Here is a 17,777-nt window from a genome sequence, read left to right as displayed (position 1 = left end):
TGCACAGATTGCAAGTGGCTATGTTTGAAAGGAAAGGCTATTACAGAATTTGAATGGTTTGGAACAGAAATGAAAACCCCTTTTGTTATTAAAATAAAAGAAAGTATTTAAAAGAAGTAATAAAAGGAAAAAACCAAAATGCAAACACCCATCCACCCACTTCTACCACTCCCCAAAACCAAAAAAGTCCATACAACCAAGCCTTCAAACTCAAACTAAAACAAAAAAAAGCTAGAAGGAAATAGAGACCAACCAAAAAACTTTCCAGTAATAATTTTAATCCCTATTTTAGCTTCTACCATCCCCTTTCTCTTCTTTAGAAAGTATGACAACATTTCTGTTAGCACTAGTTTTAATGCTCCATTATGTTTTCCCTTAAGTGTTGCTGTATTTGCCTACAGAAGATGTGCAGCATGAAGGGTGATGCTGGCTAGGAACCCACATCCAGGGGACTAGAATTGTTTGACAAGCAGACTTACCTGCGGGAGCTGGAACAGGAATAGTAGGTGTACGGGGTGGTCTAATCCGAAATAGATCTGTTCAGAGAAGGTAAGTTTTTAAAAGCAAGGAAATGCATAGAACTGAAATGGTTATTTTTGCAGAAGATGATCAAAAACTATTATTGCTTTACAATAAAATGAAAGGAAGAAGCCTTTGGGGGGCAAAAAAAGGGAGAAAATATGAAAAAAAGTCAAAAAACAAACACCCACCCACTCACTACTGCTACTTTGCAAAACAAAAAAAATCCAAGCAACCAAGCAAAAAAAAAAAAAACAAACCCAACCCTAAAATAGCCAAGCAAATGGGGACCAATAGAAAAAACCCACAGTATTCACAGAATTCACAGAATGACTAGGTTGGAAAAGACCTTAAACATCATTGAGTCCAACCCATGCCTTAACATCTCCACTAAAGCACTAAACCATGGCATCGAGTGCCACATCCAGTCTTTTTTTAAGCACATGCAGGGATGGTGACTCCACCGCCTCCTTGGGTAGACCATTCTGCTACTTTATCACCCTTTCTATAAAAAACTTTTTCCTATTATCAAACCTATGTTTCCCCTGATGCAGCTTGAGACTGTGTCCTTGGGTTCTGTCAGTTGCTGCCTGGAGAAAGAGACCAACCCCCACCTGAGCACAGCCGCCTTTCAGGAAGTTGCAGAGAGTGCTAAAGTCGCCTCTGAGTCTCCTTTTCTCCAGGCTGAAGAGCCCCAGCTCCCTCAGTCATTCCTCCCAGGATTTGTGTTCCCAGCCCCTCACCAGCCTTGTTGCCTCCTTTGGATGCCCTTAAGTATCTCAACATCCTTCTTAAACTGAGGGACCCAGAACTGGACACAACACTCAAAGTGTGGCCTCACCAGTGCCGAGTATAGGGGAAGGATGACCTCCCTGCTCCTGTTGGCCACACAATCCCTGACACAGGCCAGGATGCCATTGGCTTTCTTGGCCACCAGGGCACACTGCTGGCTCATGTTCAGCCAGTGTCAAACAGTAACCCCAAGTCCTTTTCTGCCTGGGCACTGTCCAGCCCCACCATCCCCAGCCCATAACATTGCAGGTGGCTATTGTGGCCAAAATGCAGGACTCAGCACTTGGATTTATTAAACTTCACCTTGTTAGGCTCTGCCCATCCATCCAACCATTCCAGATCTCTCTGCAGAGCCCTCGTACCCTCCAACAGATCAACACACGCTCCCAGCTTAGTGTTGTCTGCAAACTTACTAATGAAAGACTCAATTCCCTCATCCATGGCATCAGTGAAGATATTGAACAAAACTGGCCCCAGCACAGAGCCCTGAGGGACACCCCTGGTGCCTGGCTGCCAGCTGGATGCAGCACTGCTCACCACCACTCTCTGGGCCTGGCCCTGCAGCCAGTTCTGAACCCAGCACAGAGTGCTCCTGCCCAAGCCGTGGGCTGCCAGCTTGTCTAGGAGTATGCTGTTGGAGACAGTGCCAAAGGCCTTGCTGGAGTCCAGGCACACAACATCAACAGCCTTTTCTACTTTGACCAGGTGGGTCACTTGGTCATAAAAGGAGACCACGTTGGTCAAACATGACCAACTCCTCCTAAACCCTTGCTGGGTCTGACTGGGTCTGATACTCTGGCCATCCTGTAAGCGCTGTGTGATGACACTCCATATAAACTTACTGGGGGACTGAGCTCAGGCTGACTGGCCTATAATTAACAGGATCCTCCTTTCCACCCTTTTTTTATGAATGATTGACACATTGGCCAGCTTCCAGTCAGCTGGAACCTCACCAGTGAGCCGGGACTGTTGGTAAATGATAGAGAGCAGCTTCGCAAGCTCATCTGCCTGCTCTCTCATCACCCTGGGATGGATCCCACCTGGACCCATGGATTTATGAACATCCAAGCAGCTCAGTTCTCTGACTGCCTCCTTGGAAAATGGGGGGACCATTCTGCTCCCTAGTATCATCGAGCAACCCAAGAGGACGGTTGTCCTGAAGGCAAGCCTTCCCACTAAAAACTGAGGCAAAGAAGGTGTTAAGCACCTCTGCCTTCTCCTCATCTGCAGTTACTAAGTTCCTTTCTGCATTTAATAAACAACAAAGGTTGATCTTACTCTTCCTTTTACCATTAATATATTTACAAAAGTATTTTTTATTAATCTTTACAAAAGTCGCCATTTTAAGTTCAAACTGAGCTTTGGCCTCTCTAATTTTTTCCTACATGCTCTAGCAGCCCCCTTAAATACTTCCTGAGAGATCTGACTCTCCTTCCAAAGATAATACATCCTTTTTTTCATTCCTAACTTCCTCCAAAATCTTCTTGCCCATCCAGGCTGGACATTTACCCCGTTGACTGATCTTTTGGCACCCAGGGACAGTCTGTTCCTGTGCCCTCAAGATCTCTGTTTTGAAGCTCACCTACACTTCCTGAACTCCTTTGTTTTTAAGGGCTGCTTCCCAAGGAATTCTCTGAATAAGTGTCCTGAGCAGGCCAAAGTCTGCCCTCCAGAAGTCACCTGTGAAAGTCTTATTAATGTTCCTCTTGATTTAACCAAATATAGAGAATTTTAGAATTTTATTATCACTGTGCCCTGAGTGACTTCCAACTACCACATCTCCCACCAGTCCATCTCTATTTGCAAATAACAGATTTAACATTGTCACTCCCCTGGTGGGTTCACCTACCAGCTGTGACAAAAATTGTCCTCTGCAAACTCTAAAAAATTTCCTGGACTGCCTTTTTACAGCTGTATTGAGTTCCCAAAAAATGTCCGGCAGGTTGAAATCGCCAGCAAGAAAAATGTCTGATGATCCAGAAACATTCTCTAGCTGATTATAGAATGAATTGCCCACCACTTCTTCCTGGTTGGGTGGACAATAACAGACTCCCAGTAGGATGTCAGCCTTGTTGGCCTTCCCCTTAATTCTTACCCGTAGGCATTCATCTTCATAACTTTCAATACCCATGGTATCAAAAGCCTCCCTAATATAAAGGGCCACCCCTCCACCTCTTCTCCCTTTCCTGTCTCTCCTGAAGAACTTGTAGCCATCCAGTGCAGCACTCCGGCCATGTGAGTCATGCTACCACATTTCTGTGGTGGCAATTACATCATAGCTTTGCTGCTTTACCATGGCCTCGAGCTCTTGTTTGTAACCTGTGCTGCGTGTATTGGTATACCTGCAACTCAGCTGGGCTGCAGATTTCACTCCTGTCTCAGGCTTACCACCCTTGGGCCTGCTTCCAGACAGCCCAGATGCATCCCCTTTCCCCTTCAGACCTAGTTCGATGTCCTTTCAACAAGTTCTGCCAGTTCATGAGCTAAAAACCTTCCGTCCTTAACAGAAAGATGGAGCCCATCTGGTTCCAGTAGAGCAGGTGCTGTAAAAGTTGCCCCATGATCAAAGAACCCAAATTCTGCTGATGACACCAATCTTTGAGACACTTGTTGATAATGCGAGCTCTCCTATTCCTTTCACTGTACCCCTGTCCTATCAACCACTTGTCCCAGTGCCCTAAAGTCCCTTTTAATTGTCCTGACACTCCTCTTTTCAATCTCATCACTGGCAGCCTGGAATATCTGCAGTGGATAATAATCAAAGGGCTGAATCAGCCCAGGAAGTCTCTCAGTGATATCCCAGGCCCCAGGGAGGCAGCAGACCTCTCTGTGGGGTGGGTCCTGTTGACATTTGGGGCCCTGTGTTCCCCTTAGAAGGGAGCCACCCACTACAATGACCCTTTTTTTCTTCCTGATGCCAGAGGTGGTAATCCTTCTCACAGATGAGTGGGAGGCTCACTGGGCAGATAATTTTCTTCTAAATCATCTGGCTGACTCTCTAGATCCAGGGGTTCATACCTATTCTGAAGTGGCATCTGGCTTGGGGATGAGGGTCGGGAGGAATTTTTATTATTACCTCCTCAAGTAGGTACCCATTTCCACTCCACTTACCAGGTGTCCTTCTATTGTCCGACAGTGAGAGGCATGGGAGTCCTCTGACTCTTGGTGGGCTTCCCTCAAGGATGGAAGGGCAAATCCACCAGTCTATTCCCCTTTCACTATCCCTGATACTCCTTAGTCTTTAAACTTCCTCTCTAAGCTCAGCCACCAGTGAAAGGAGATTGTTCACCTGTTCACACTGCAGGCAGGTTTCCTCCACAACTGCCCCTGAAACTGCTGCTAAGCTCAAACACTCTGCACAAGAATGGGTCTGGACAGATGTAACCTTTTTGGAGGGTTCCATTTGACTATGTACACTTGTACTAACTACAGTTTTCAATTGCATAGAAATCATTACTAATACAAACCCCAAAACCCACCAACCAACAGAAACACTGCAAACAACACACAGCAAACCTTACTGGCAAGAAAAGTTGCAACTCTGCCTGCACAAAGTGCTATGCAAACTGCTGTGCCACACCCTCAGAGAATAAAAAATTATAGTAGTAATTTCAATCCCTGTGTTAGGTTTCACCATCCTCTTTCTCTTCTGAGAAAAGTCTTACAGCTTTGCTGTTAGCTCCAGTTTTACTACTTCATGATGTTTGCAATCAAATATTGTTGTATTTGCCTGCAGAAGCTGTGCAGCATGGAAGGAGATGCTGGCTAGGAACCCACATCCAAGGGACTACAATTGCTTGACAGGCAGACTTACCAGCAGGAGCAGAAACAGGAGTACGAGGTCTTCCAGCTGCTTGGGGTGAAATGCGATGCTGAAAGGCGTCTGTTCAGAGAAAGTAAATTGACTTCAGAGAAGAAATTTTAAAAGGCAAGGAAATGCTGAATTGGTTATGGTTGAAAGGAAAGACGATTAAAAAAAGGTTACTGGTTTTTAACATAATGAAAGGAAGAAGTCTTCAGTTAAAATAAACATAAAGAAATAGAAAGAAGAAATAAAAGAAAAAAATAAAAAATCAAACACCCACCCACCCACCACAACAACTCTCCAAAACTAAAAAATCCAAGCAGCTAAGCATCCAAACCCAAACTAAAATCAAAAATCGGGACCAAGAGAAAACAAACATGACAGGAGTAATTTCAATCCCTTTGTTAGCTTTCACCATCCCCTTTCTATTTTGAAAAAAGTCTCAGAAAATGTTTCTCTTAGCAGGAGATTTAATGCTCCTTTATGTTCATATTTAAGTATTGTTTGCCTACAGAAGCTGTGCAGCCTGAAGGGAGGTGCTGGCTAGGAACCCACATCCCTGTGACTACAATTGCTTGGAAAACAGACTTACCAGCGAGAGCAGGAACAGCAGCAGCAGAAGGAACAGGAGCAGGAGCAGAAACAGGAAAAGCAGCAGGAACAGAAGCAGGAATAGGAGGAGGAAGAGGAATAGGAGCAGGAGGTGTAACACTAGGTTCAAAGTGAACTTGTGGAGATCCTGTTTGGAGACAGTAAATTTTAATAAGCAAGGAAATGCACAATACTGGAATGTTTGTGACTGCAAGGAAAGGTTATTACAAAATGTCAATGGTTTCTAATAAAAAGAATGGAAAAAGCCTTTGTTACAAAAAAAAAGGAAGGAAGTGACGGAAGGAAGTGGAGGAAGGAAGTGGCAGAAGGAAGTGGCGGAAGTGGTGTAAGTGGCGGAAGTGGCGGAAGGAAGGAAGGAAGGAAGTGGCGGAAAGAGAGGGGGAAGGAAGTGGCGGAAGGAAGGAAGTGGCGGAAGGAAGTGGCGGAAGTGGCGGAAGTGGCTAAAGGAAGGCAGGAAGGAAGGAAGTGGCGGAAGGAAGGAAGTGGCGGAAGGAAGTGGCGGAAGGAAGTGGCGGAAGGAAGGGGCGGAAGGAAGGGGCGGAAGGAAGGAAGGAAGGAAGTGGCGGAAGGAAGTGGCGGAAGGAAGTGGCGGAAGGAAGGAAGTGGCGGAAGGAAGTGGCGGAAGGAAGGAAGTGGCGGAAGGAAGTGGCGGAAGGAAGTAGCGGAAGGAAGTGGCGGAAGGAAGTGGCGGAAGGAAGGAAGGAAGGAAGGAAGGAAGGAAGGAAGGAAGGAAGGAAGGAAGGAAGGAAGGGAGGAAGGGAGGAAGGGAGGAAGGAAGGAAGGGAGGAAGGGAGGGAGGGAGGTAGGGAGGAAGGGAGGGAGGGAGGGAGGGAGGGAGGGAGGGAGGGAGGGAAGACAAAAAATAGTAATACCAAAAAAACCAAATAAACCCACCCCACAGCCAACACTTCCCAAAACCAAAAAAATCCAACTCCCCAAGGAACCAAAACCGTAGGAAAATAAAAAAACCCAAGCAAAGGGGGTCCAATATAAAAAATAAATTACTGTAGTAATTTTAATTGTTCTGCTATCTTCCACCATTCCCTTTTTCTTCTGAAAAGTCATAGATTGTTTCCATTAGCAATACTTTTATTGCTCCATTATGTTTACATTAAAAATTGATGTTCTATTTTCCTACAGAAGCTGTGCTGCATGAAGGGAGATGCTGGCTAGGAACCCAAATTCTAATGAGTGCAATTGCTTGACAAGCAGACTTACCAACACTAATAGGAGAAGGAAGAGGAATAGCACCACCAGGAGAAAGAGGAGAAAATCCGGCTGCTTTGGATTCAAAGTGAACTTGTAAAAATTTTGCTCGGAGGAAGAAATTTTAATAAGCAAGGAAATGACTGAACTGAAGGGGTTATGGTTGCAAAGAAGGGCCAATACAGAAATGTTAATGGTTGCTAACAGAAAGAAAGGAGAAAAGACTTCATTAAAAAAAAAAAAAAAAAAAGAAAGTGACAGGAAAGAAATGAAAGACAAAAATAACAGAAATCAAAAACCCACCAAAAATCAAAACCCATCAAAAACAAAAAGAAAACATCCACCCAACAACCACCACTACTACCCAATAACAATAGATTCAACCAACCAAACCCAAACTAAAACCAAAAATATCTAAGCAAATCAGGACAATAGAAAAAAAAAAAACAGTAGTAATTTTAATGCCTGTTTTATCTTTCACCATCCCCTTTCTATTCTGTAAAGTCACAGATCATTTCTCTTATCATTAGTTTTATTGCACCACTATGTTTAAAATCAAGTATTGTTGTATTTACCTACAGAAGCTGAGCAGCATGGAAACTCACTTCTAAGAAACTATAATTTCTTGAAAAGCAGACTTACCTGCAGGAGCAGGAGGAGTAATAGGAATAGGAGATGAAGTAGCTGGTCCAGGTGCAAAGTGAATTTGCGAGGATTCTGTTCAGAGAAAGTAAATGTTAAAAACCAAGGACATAGACAGAACTGAAGGGGTTATGGTTGCAAAAAAGACTATTACAGAAATGTTATTGTTTATAACAGAAAGAAAGGAAAGTCCTTTGGTAAAAAAAAAAGGAAAGAAAGAGGCAGAGGAAGAGGAAGAGGAAGAGGAAGGGAAAGGGAAAGAGGAAGAGAAGAGGAAGAGAAAGAGAAAGAGAAGGAGAAAGAGAAGAGAAAGAGAAAGAGAAAGAGAAAGAGAAAGAGAAAGAGAAAGAGAAAGAGAAAGAAAGAGAAGGAAAGAGAGAAAGAGAGAAAAAAGAACAGAAATAAAGGTAATGTATAAAAATAAAAAAATTAATACCCACCCACCTGCCACCACCACTCCCCAAACCCAAAAAAACAATCCAACTAATCAACCAAGGAATTTGAACTAAAACAAAAAAACCCACTATCAAATAGTGACCAGCAGAAAAAAAACATACAGTAGTAATTTCAATGACTGTGTTAGCTTTCACCATCCCCTTTCTCTTCTGGAAAATATCTCAGGATGTTTCTCTTTGCAGTAATTTTATTGCTCTCCATTATGTTTACAATTAAGTTTTGCTGTATTGGCCTACAGAAGCTGTGCAGCATGAAGAGAGATGCTGCCTAGGAACCCTCATCCCAGTGACTACAATTGCTTGAAGAGCAGACTTACCCTCAGCAGAACGACTCCCAACAGCTGTTAAGGATCCATAGGTAGAGCCTGAAGAGTCTCTTCCTGCTCTTAATACATCAATTTTGGAAGCTGCCAGTGAGTAGAGATCCTCAAAACTTCTAACCACATTCTTAAATAAAAGTAGAAGGAATCATTAGTGCCAGGCAAACTACACTTAAATGGCAAATAGCACATATCCAAATTTTTTACAAAAGACAGGGTTTTTTTCTAGCAGAGAAATAAAATAGAGTTTGTAAGTCAGGGAGAATGTCAGTCCCAGGACTTCAACATCAAAAACACCTAACAGTGGATTTTCTATTTTTTTCTAAAATGTTGAATATTAATATCATTGAGGAAAAGGGAATTGCTCTACACCCTAGTTAGAAGATGCTTTGATGAGATGTTTTCAAGCATGCAATACAGCATTGAGCTCTTGAAACAACTTTTTCATTTTATTTCAATACAACACATAGTGCAGGTTCAATTTCTGTTCACAATTACCACACAGTTGAAGGCTAATGTTCACACTTCCAAGATGAATCAATTTACTAATCCTTCCACTCCACAGCAAAAGAATAAACTTGGCAGTAACAAAAGAAACATCACAAACCTACAGACTTCTGAAAACAAATGATATGATTGCACTATAACTGGAAAAATATAGCTGTTTCCATGTATGCAGTGGAAGAATGTCCCAATTTTGTTACATTGATTGGATTGATCATAAAGTTAGCAGGACAAGAGAGCACAGACGATTTGGCAGTACTGGTAACTTTATATCTACCCCTGGGGTAGTCTCAACTAACTGTTGAAATTATTGGTCTTCTTTACAATGGTTAATCACATTTTATTTGCTATGATTTTCCCCTTCTGACAGTATTACATTAGTCTTTTGAATGTAGACCTGTGATACAGACAAAAATCAGCTTAGTATCACAAACAGGGATTTGAAAAGATTTTTGCAGTTTTCCTTTCCTTTCATCACTTTGACGATTTTCAGAATAGATATTAACGCAGCTAAAATCAATCATGTTATTTCATCATGGTGTCTAGGAAACAGCAGTGGCAAATGAACCCATATCACATCTCTTTTCATCAGAAAGAATCTCCAAATTGTCTTGGTGCTGTGGTCCTAGTCCCAAAAGAGGATTATTGCAGATTATAAGGCATTTAATGGAAATGTTCTCATCACAGACTAACTAAGGCAGTTCTAGAGGATGTGCCTGCAAACAAACTCCAGTGCTTTTAATGACAATAGTCCCTAAAGTCATTCCTAGCTGCTTACCTCACTCAAGATTGCAGGACTGCCCTTAATAATTTGGCATAGAGTAAAACTAAAATCCATTAGGTGACCTCTGTCCATAAAAGGCAAATTTTGTAATGAAACCTCAATAATGAGATTGGAAAGAAATCAAACAGGAACTAGAGATGAGGGCTGAGGAGAGAGAGGGGGAAAAGGGGGAAAGAGAGATGATGAAAGGACAAAAAGGAAAAGGGATGAAGAAAAGGAAGGTCACAGTGACACACACTGTGAGCCATTGGTGCTGTTTGTATATGGCCAGAGTTACCAAGTGCACCTGAGGCTGCCAGGTGAACAAGAACTTTACAGTTCTGCCCCACCAGCGAGCTCCCCAGCACACACCGTACTATATTATTTGTACCACAAGCACCTTGTGCAAATACGAAATGCAACTGTTTGTGATTTTATTCTCTTCTGGAGAGAAAGAGGGAACAGGTTGCAGATGCTTCTGCAATCATTGTGAGGTCTAAAAAGAATGGGAGTTGAGATGGGACTTAAAAAAAAAAAAAAAAAAAAGCAGCATTGACTACCAAATTAGAAAAGCAGGATTGAAAAGCTGGCGATTGCCACAATGCCTCCTGTGGAAAGATGCCACCCATGGGAACTTTTGTGAAGCTCTAAAATGGATCATCACTGTACTGGGGAAAAATTTGTAATTCTACCTTTTGACAGAAAAGTTCATCTGTGCTAATTAAGCTTCATGGGAATCTCAAGGCTTTACATATTCCGTATTTCCATATTTTAGTGTGGAAACACCATAATGCACACATAATTTATATCTTTATCATATTGAAGTGTATGTATGCATGCAAGAGGGCAACAGTGAAAAATTTCCAGCTTCGAATCTGCCTTTCTTGAATGTTTGATTTTGTGACCCTGATCTTGCAATTATATACTGCACCAGAACTGAAAATCTACAATAAATTTGAAGGAATTACTGCAGAAGCTTACACACTGTATGCAATATTTACTCTGCCTAAGTTCCTTGCACTTTACTTGATTACCTGCCCTCTCTCTAATTCAGACAGAGCAGCACAATGAAAGAAATATGTACTCACTTTGCCTTTTGTTCTCTCATTGGGAAAAAAAAAATCTGTCTTGGCACTAATGCATTCTGCACAGCTAGAAAGACTAATATAGTTTCTGTAGAAGACATCAAACTTAAAAACAATGAGGAGGCATTGCACTGAATCTATGTTCAGAGCTGAAAATATGGCACATCTTCTGTTAATTTCTCCTTTTTCCCACTCATTGTTTTATCCTAACAAAATTAGTATTTTGAAATGTGCAAGTTTTTAAACCTACATGAGCAACATAGCTTCTATATTTAAACATTCTAAAGAGCAGTTTCTTTTAAATAAGGAATGCTCAAAACCCCACAATTGATTCTAAAACTGTGGGTTGAAAACAAATCTGATACTGACCAAGAAGGAATATGAAAATTTTGTTTTTTTTGTTTGGTTGGTTTTGCTTGTTTCTGGGGATCTTGGCTTTGGTTTTGTTTGGGTTTTTTGGTTGTTTTTTTTTTAATTAGTCTTTTGTATATTAATGGGAGAAAAGGGAGAGGGATAGAGGGATATTAATTTTCAGGTATGTATGCTTCTGTCCATGTTTGTATTGCTGTCAGTTATTTAACGCTGTAACTGCAAAATTAGAAGTTACCATCATCTCTGAAATACCACGTGCAAGAGCATACATGGAAATAGTCTTTAAACTGTTGACTGCAAGAGTTTTGAAGCTTTTTGCTCTCCACATGCTCAGAGCAGTTGTATGTCAGATGCAAAAAATGAAAGAAAATTTAAAAAAAATATTAAATGGGATTGGTTTTAGACTCTAACCTGTAATGAGGCAGCCTCTGGCCTGCCCGCCGTTGCTTCCTCTGGAAGGGTCTGCAGCTGCAGGCTGGGGAGTGGTGCGGCTGCTTCAGCACTTGATGCCGCAGCCTGCTCTTTGGCCTAAAGGGAAAAAACCCCAGCATCAGTGGTAATTCTCCTTCAGACACACCACCTGGGATGAATGGTGTCTCCTTGAGCCCATTGAGCGGACTTGCTTTGATCACTGGACCTAAAATCCATGAATAAAGTATGACTGATTGAATTTTTGTTGCAAATAAATCTCTAATTCAAAGTGCTGGGAGAGAATGCTACCGAAAAAAAGCACCTTGCCCTGGTCTGAAAAGAGAAAGGCCAAGGATATGGCAAATATGTATTACTGTAAAAACACAGCACTTGCTGCATGACATTCGCTTCCAAAGTTTGAAAGAAGCCGGTATGGAGATGGTGGTGGCACAACGGAAATTTTCTATCAGCAGAGTTTGCTGTAGGAGAAACATGCAGTTCAGATTCTGTCACTTTCCATGAACATTAAAGGAAATAGACTAGAAAAAGAGATCTGAAAAGAAATAAATTAAAGAAATAGCAACAGTTTTTGTGATCTCCAAAACTAAAATAGAGATTCCCACATTGCTGGGAATTAAAGATATAGTAAGGGAAATTGACACTCCCAGGTAATGAAATCACTGTTGCTCTGTGCTGCTCTAGATTAAAAACAGTTGTGAAACCATCTACCATGAGAGCTATAGTTGAAAATAGTCCTTTCTCCTAAATAATTAATACATACAGCTTTGTTGGACCATCAAATAGTCCTATATCAGGGCACAATTGTACAAGTCAGAGGAAAAACTTGAGATTACTATTAAGTTTAAAATATGATTTAAAAAATACTGTGGAAGTTTCTGACCACAGATTGCTACTTCCTGCCTTTTCCTATTTATGATGTTTCATAGGTTAAAGTAGCAGACACAAAGCCAAATGTTATATGGCCACCAAGCATGTGACTTTTTATTATTCAGTAGAGGGGTAACTTCAGTTGCCAATTTTTTTGTGTGTTCATTAGTTTTCACTTGTCAACCAGAAAAAGTGTTCAGTGAGGGAAGGCAAGTGAATTTTGTCATAACTTCTACATTCAGAAAAAGTTGTGTATGTACTACAAACTTGCATTTGATTTCACTGTGGTTTTTTAAGATGGAACAAGTTGAGAGGGGAAACTTCAACACTAAGGAAAAGGAAGTTGTTTTGCAACAGCTTCTCTCCTCCCCTGAGAATTAGCAGATCTAAGGCTTTAGCCATGTTTAAAAACACAAATCAGAGGGAACAGTTCAAATTCTTACCTTATTCAGGGCAGCTTCCACAGCTTTCATTTGACCAATGATTAACTCTTTGTCTCTATTATAAAAGAAAATAAAACAAAACAAAACAAGAACAACGGAGTAACTTTATGGAACTGAAGCTCTGCCAATGTAGAAATTAATCTTCTGCTACTTTATGGCTGTCATGTCTTGTAAAATAATTGTTGATAACCCAAAGTATTAGGATTTTCTCTCTTTTTCATATTTCCAATGCAAACCCTAAAAATAGTTCATGTACCACTATTTGGTGCATTTCCATATGAAAGATGCTTCTGTTGAGGACAAGCAATTAAAATTTAGATAATCATAGGCCTATCAATGAACAACCATCATGGCTTGGATATAGAGGTCATAAAAAGTCTCTAGCAGGATGGAATTATATTCTTGTATTGGAAACCACAGACAGATTCTGTTTATTTCATCTTTTTGCTTATATTCCAAAGGGAGAAATAAAACCTATTAGTTGTGAAGAGTTGCTGTAATAATGGAGGGAAGAGTAGCTTTCTTTGTTGATATTCAGCTGCTATATACAAGAAAAAAAAAAAAAGCCAGTTTTAAAGTTACTTCAGATTAGAATAACCTTTTCTGGATATATATATATATATGGCCACAAGGAATGATCTTTACTGAAATGCCCAAAATAGATTGGGGAAGGATGAAAAGGGCAAGCTTTCTGGAACAAATCTTTCTGCAGGTGACACCTGCTTTGATCAAATCATACCAAATAACATTTGTCATTTTACTTAGCTTGTTAAACATTTAACTGATGACCATACAAATTACATTATTTCCCTGGTGAATAAAACCCTTAAATCTTCTCAGATATTGTTCTTCAGAGGTCAAATGATCCCAGGTATGATGAGAAATTTTAATGAACTAAAATTTTTTTAGATCCTAGCCATGGAACAACAATATTCGTAACACATACTTCATACTATGAAAAGTATTAGACAACAAAGTCTGCAAAGACTTATTTTTTTCAAATGGCATAAGAATAAGTTAGTAATAAGCTTCAAGTCAAGGGGGCTCCTTTTGACTACCAATCTTTTCAAGACCACTGCCTGAGCCTTTCCTTCCTCTCCAGGTTATGGTGTAAGTGGTGTGGGGATTAGGTCTAAATCCAAAACTCCCTGAAATCAGCAGGAGGATCTATCTTGTACCACAGGAAAGCCATAGATCCAAAATGGGTTTCAGTCTCTCTGACAGTGAAGACCCGTCCCCTAGCTGATGCTTCTGTATTTACTATAAATAAATTGTATCTGTCTAGAAAAAGTTGGCATGGAAACTCAGAGAACAAACAACAATTTCTTAAATAAACAGAATGTTAAGGATCTGCCAAAGATGTGTCAGATCAGTAAGATAGCACAGGTATTTTTTTTTGCCAGTTATTCCAGCACCCAGAATTTGAAGAACTATTATGGGATAACTGCATCAAATGGATGCCCTAGTATTTTGAACTAACACTTTTGTTTTTAGAAGACTATCCCTGAATTTAAAAATAAAAGAGACAGATGTACTTTTCTCTTCTAATCTTACATTGTCCAGGGCTAAAGCCCCGCCCTTGGAAGTAGAAATTTAAATCTCTGTTCATTTTCAGGTGACATCCCCCAGGCCCCAGGGCTCACTTTATTCCCTGATCAAGGGCACGTTCGGCCTCCTCGAGAGTATCCCACAGCCGCTTCTGGTCCTGCTCCATTTCTTTCAGGAGTTTCTCCTGTTGATCTAGAGCTTGGTCTCTTTTCTTCAGCTCCTCTGCTGCATCAGGGAGGCCCTGCCAGCAGACAGAGAGCAGAGTTACTCTGTAGCCCAAATAAACTTCACTTTACGCCACTGACTACTGACCAATGTGAAGGATAAATTGATTGTAAAGAAGATTTGGACCACTGCATCCTAAGGTTTTATGAATTTCCTAGCAAAAGCATTACTGACCCAGAACCCCCTTAGTGTTTGCTACATATAAATGTTCTTTAGAAAACAAAATGATTGTAGGCAAAAAAAAAAAAAAAAAAACAACCAAAAAAACCCCCCATTGAAGACTTTTTCTTAAACTGTTAAAAAACCCCATTAGCTAAAAAAAAATTTAAAAGGAGTCTTTGAAGTGTTTTCTCAGTAGCCTAAAGTTCCAGCAGACTGAGTAGTGCGGGTGTATTTACTCCGGTAATTTTATTTACACAAGGACTGCACTATTTGGCTTATTTAATCAAAAGTAATACTCTGGTATAAGAAGAATTTATTTTATATATATATATTATAAGAAGAATAATCTTACTGTCGGAGATACTTGGCTTTTACTTAGCTCAGAAAATGCTTGTGATTCCAGTCTATTACTCAGCTCCTGAATCCGTTGGTGGTGCTCTTGTAAAAGCAAATGTGCCTCATGCTCACGCTGTAAAGCGTTTTGTAACTCCTCCTGTATATTGTCTTTGTTGATGTGCTGGAAAGAGAAACAAGTTGTGCCTGATTCTGTAACTATACCCAATGGCTTCCCTACCATTGAGTGAGTTCCACTTGCAAACATATCAAATTCTAAACTAAATGCATGCTTATGAGTACTATTGAGGTTTTTTTAACATGAAGACATCGCTGAACAATAAGATGGCAGACCAGTTAATTGCTGTGTTTTTTATAAAGAACATTCATGTAAGTCTTGGCATTCATTACTCTATTCTAATTAACACCATGGGATGCAAAATCTCAGTATTTAGAAGGAAAACTATGCAGATCAATATTCAGAATTTTAGTGGAGAGCTTATTAACCCTTGTAAACACCTTTGTGGGCTGTTCTTCTTGTCCAAAAACTGTTCCAGAAAGAAGTAATTCTTCAAAGAAAGCTGTCATCTGCATTTCAACTACTATCTAATATGTGATAATTTTCATCTAACAGTCCAAAACCACTAAGGGCATAAAACCTGTTAAGAGCAAAACTGAAGATGATTAGATATTTTTGAGCTTAAAAAAAATTCCATTTTACTAGCTAAGAACAGGAAGGACAATGGGCGAGACATCATCTAGCAGATATTCTTTGCTTGGTAGAACCCCCTGACAGGTTCTACCAACTAGGCTTCAGGTTGGGGAACCCACAGTGTCTCAGTAAGTCAATCACCAACAGCAAAAGGCTCAGGGGAATTTTGTGCTACTGAGAATATAGACAAAAGCTTTTTTCCCCCTGCCATAAAGTTACTTCTTCAGGGAAACAGACCTGTTAAACTTTGCATTGTATTTATTATAACATTCACCAACATCCATACAGAGTTTAAACTGCTATGTTTATATTTCATTAAAATTTTTATTGAATACCCTCATTCCCACTGACTTTATTCTATTGAAATCTTCTTTGAGGATATATAAATCAGATCAACATTTCCAGCAAATGGGAGAACCTGGATTGCTGAAGACCAAACTCTAATTTATACAGGATACCTCCTTCTACAAATCAAAAGGTAACTCCAGTGGAAAAGAGATATTTCTAAATAAATCTGTCTTCTGGTTTAGTGACATTTACAAGGCAAGGTTTCTGGAAAATTCTGTTGAAAGTAAATCAATTTGATGCTTGTTTTCCAAAAGAACACAAATCAAAACATGTGTAGAAAGGAGAGTCTCTTTTAAGCAAGAGAGCCTCCAAGTCAAATGCACTTACTTGCTGAACTTCACTTAATTGGGTCTGCAGTCTGTGGGTTTTTTCAGCATCCTTTTGCATCTTGTTGAAAGCCCATCTGCATTCTTGAAGCTGCAGGTACAGTGAGCGGGACTCTACTTCTGCTGCATGAAGCCTTCGTGAAAATTCAAATATTTCTTGCTGCAAAGTTGCTATGTTTCTCTGTCAGCAAACAAAAACAAGTTGATGGGCTATAAAATCTGCTGTTTTAGCAATAAAATAAATAATATTTAAGACTCAAGAAAAAGAAGACAAAACATAATTTTTTCCTCCATCTCTAAAAGACATACACAAGGACAAACGTTTGAACCTGTCACCTACCAAGGGTAACTGCAAATTCTGTTTACAAGGAAGTACTATTTTCACCTAAGGTTTACTAGAAAAGATTATTAGGGAAAGAGTTTATCCTTTTATTTTGGTTAAAGGGAAGAAGGTTATCTTTACTGAAAGAAAGGATGGTAAACATGAGAAAGTAGAAAACAAGAATAAAAAGCAACCTTAACATTTACATCAAGCCAAAAGCAAATTTGTGCTTATAAGCTAATGCAGATTTGATAGAACTTAAAAAAAATCTTTTACTTGGATACACTAAACCTCCTCCAAAAATTCTTTCTCAATAAAAGAAAAGACCTATTCACACCCTAATGTGTGACAAATCAACTTCTGAGTGTCCATATAGTAGCACTTCACTCTCATGGACTCATCACCAGTCTGAAACAAAATAAATGCTGCTATCAAGGGAGCTTCAATGTTGCTGTAAACCTTCTGTTTCCAGAAGGAGGACTGCAAGTCTGCTTACTGTGCTGGGCAGTCTGTCATGCAATCCAGCTTCCAGGGCCTGGGCATTTAGTCTGCGGAGCCCACGAGCCAGCCTGTCTATCAGGGAGTCCCTCTCCAGGAAGGCTCTGCACCCACGAGTGTTCCCTTCAACTGTCTCCATCAGAACGCTCAGGTTGTCCATCAGTTTTGCAAAGCAGTTCCTGGCTGTGCCGATCAGCGAGTTACTAGAAAGCCACAGCTCTGAATCTTTAAGAAAAAAACAACAAAAAGGAAACATCAAGCAGGTTATTAGTTCTCATTTCTTATAATATCATGTTCGTTTTCACTTCTACAGGATGGAACCTGTAAATATTCTGAAACACAGAATGCTGAATCTGAAACACTGTTCAAACTTTGCTTTTAAAGGATATGAATTCAATTTATTGAAAAGAGCATGATGAAAGAAGAAAGTGCCTGAAACTGAATCTAAACACACTTGATTCAATGTCAACTTTTATACCAATCTAG

At 40.2% G+C, this 17,777-nt stretch overlaps 1 protein-coding gene across 1 annotated transcript in view; it reads right to left on the bottom strand.

Annotated features, from left to right (window-relative positions):
- LOC128942909 (coiled-coil domain-containing protein 171-like) overlaps nucleotides 1-17,777 on the bottom strand; it is a 51,872-nt gene that overhangs the window by 14,764 nt on the left and 19,331 nt on the right. Inside the window, exons 12-19 of the mRNA XM_054285596.1 lie at nucleotides 17,290-17,516; nucleotides 16,467-16,652; nucleotides 15,105-15,269; nucleotides 14,461-14,606; nucleotides 12,818-12,872; nucleotides 11,487-11,603; nucleotides 8,349-8,478; nucleotides 7,577-7,651 (exon numbers count right to left, since the gene is read on the bottom strand). Of these exons, the coding sequence (XP_054141571.1) occupies nucleotides 7,577-7,651; nucleotides 8,349-8,478; nucleotides 11,487-11,603; nucleotides 12,818-12,872; nucleotides 14,461-14,606; nucleotides 15,105-15,269; nucleotides 16,467-16,652; nucleotides 17,290-17,516 (1,101 nt within the window). The remainder of the gene's footprint in view (nucleotides 1-7,576; nucleotides 7,652-8,348; nucleotides 8,479-11,486; nucleotides 11,604-12,817; nucleotides 12,873-14,460; nucleotides 14,607-15,104; nucleotides 15,270-16,466; nucleotides 16,653-17,289; nucleotides 17,517-17,777) is intronic.

This window comes from Melozone crissalis, unplaced genomic scaffold, assembly GCF_028551555.1.
Source record: "Melozone crissalis strain CALT ecotype California unplaced genomic scaffold, PUWL_Pcris_2 ptg000005l_1, whole genome shotgun sequence".
Lineage (NCBI taxonomy): Eukaryota > Metazoa > Chordata > Aves > Passeriformes > Passerellidae > Melozone > Melozone crissalis.
This window is presented reverse-complemented; position numbering and strand designations above follow the sequence as displayed.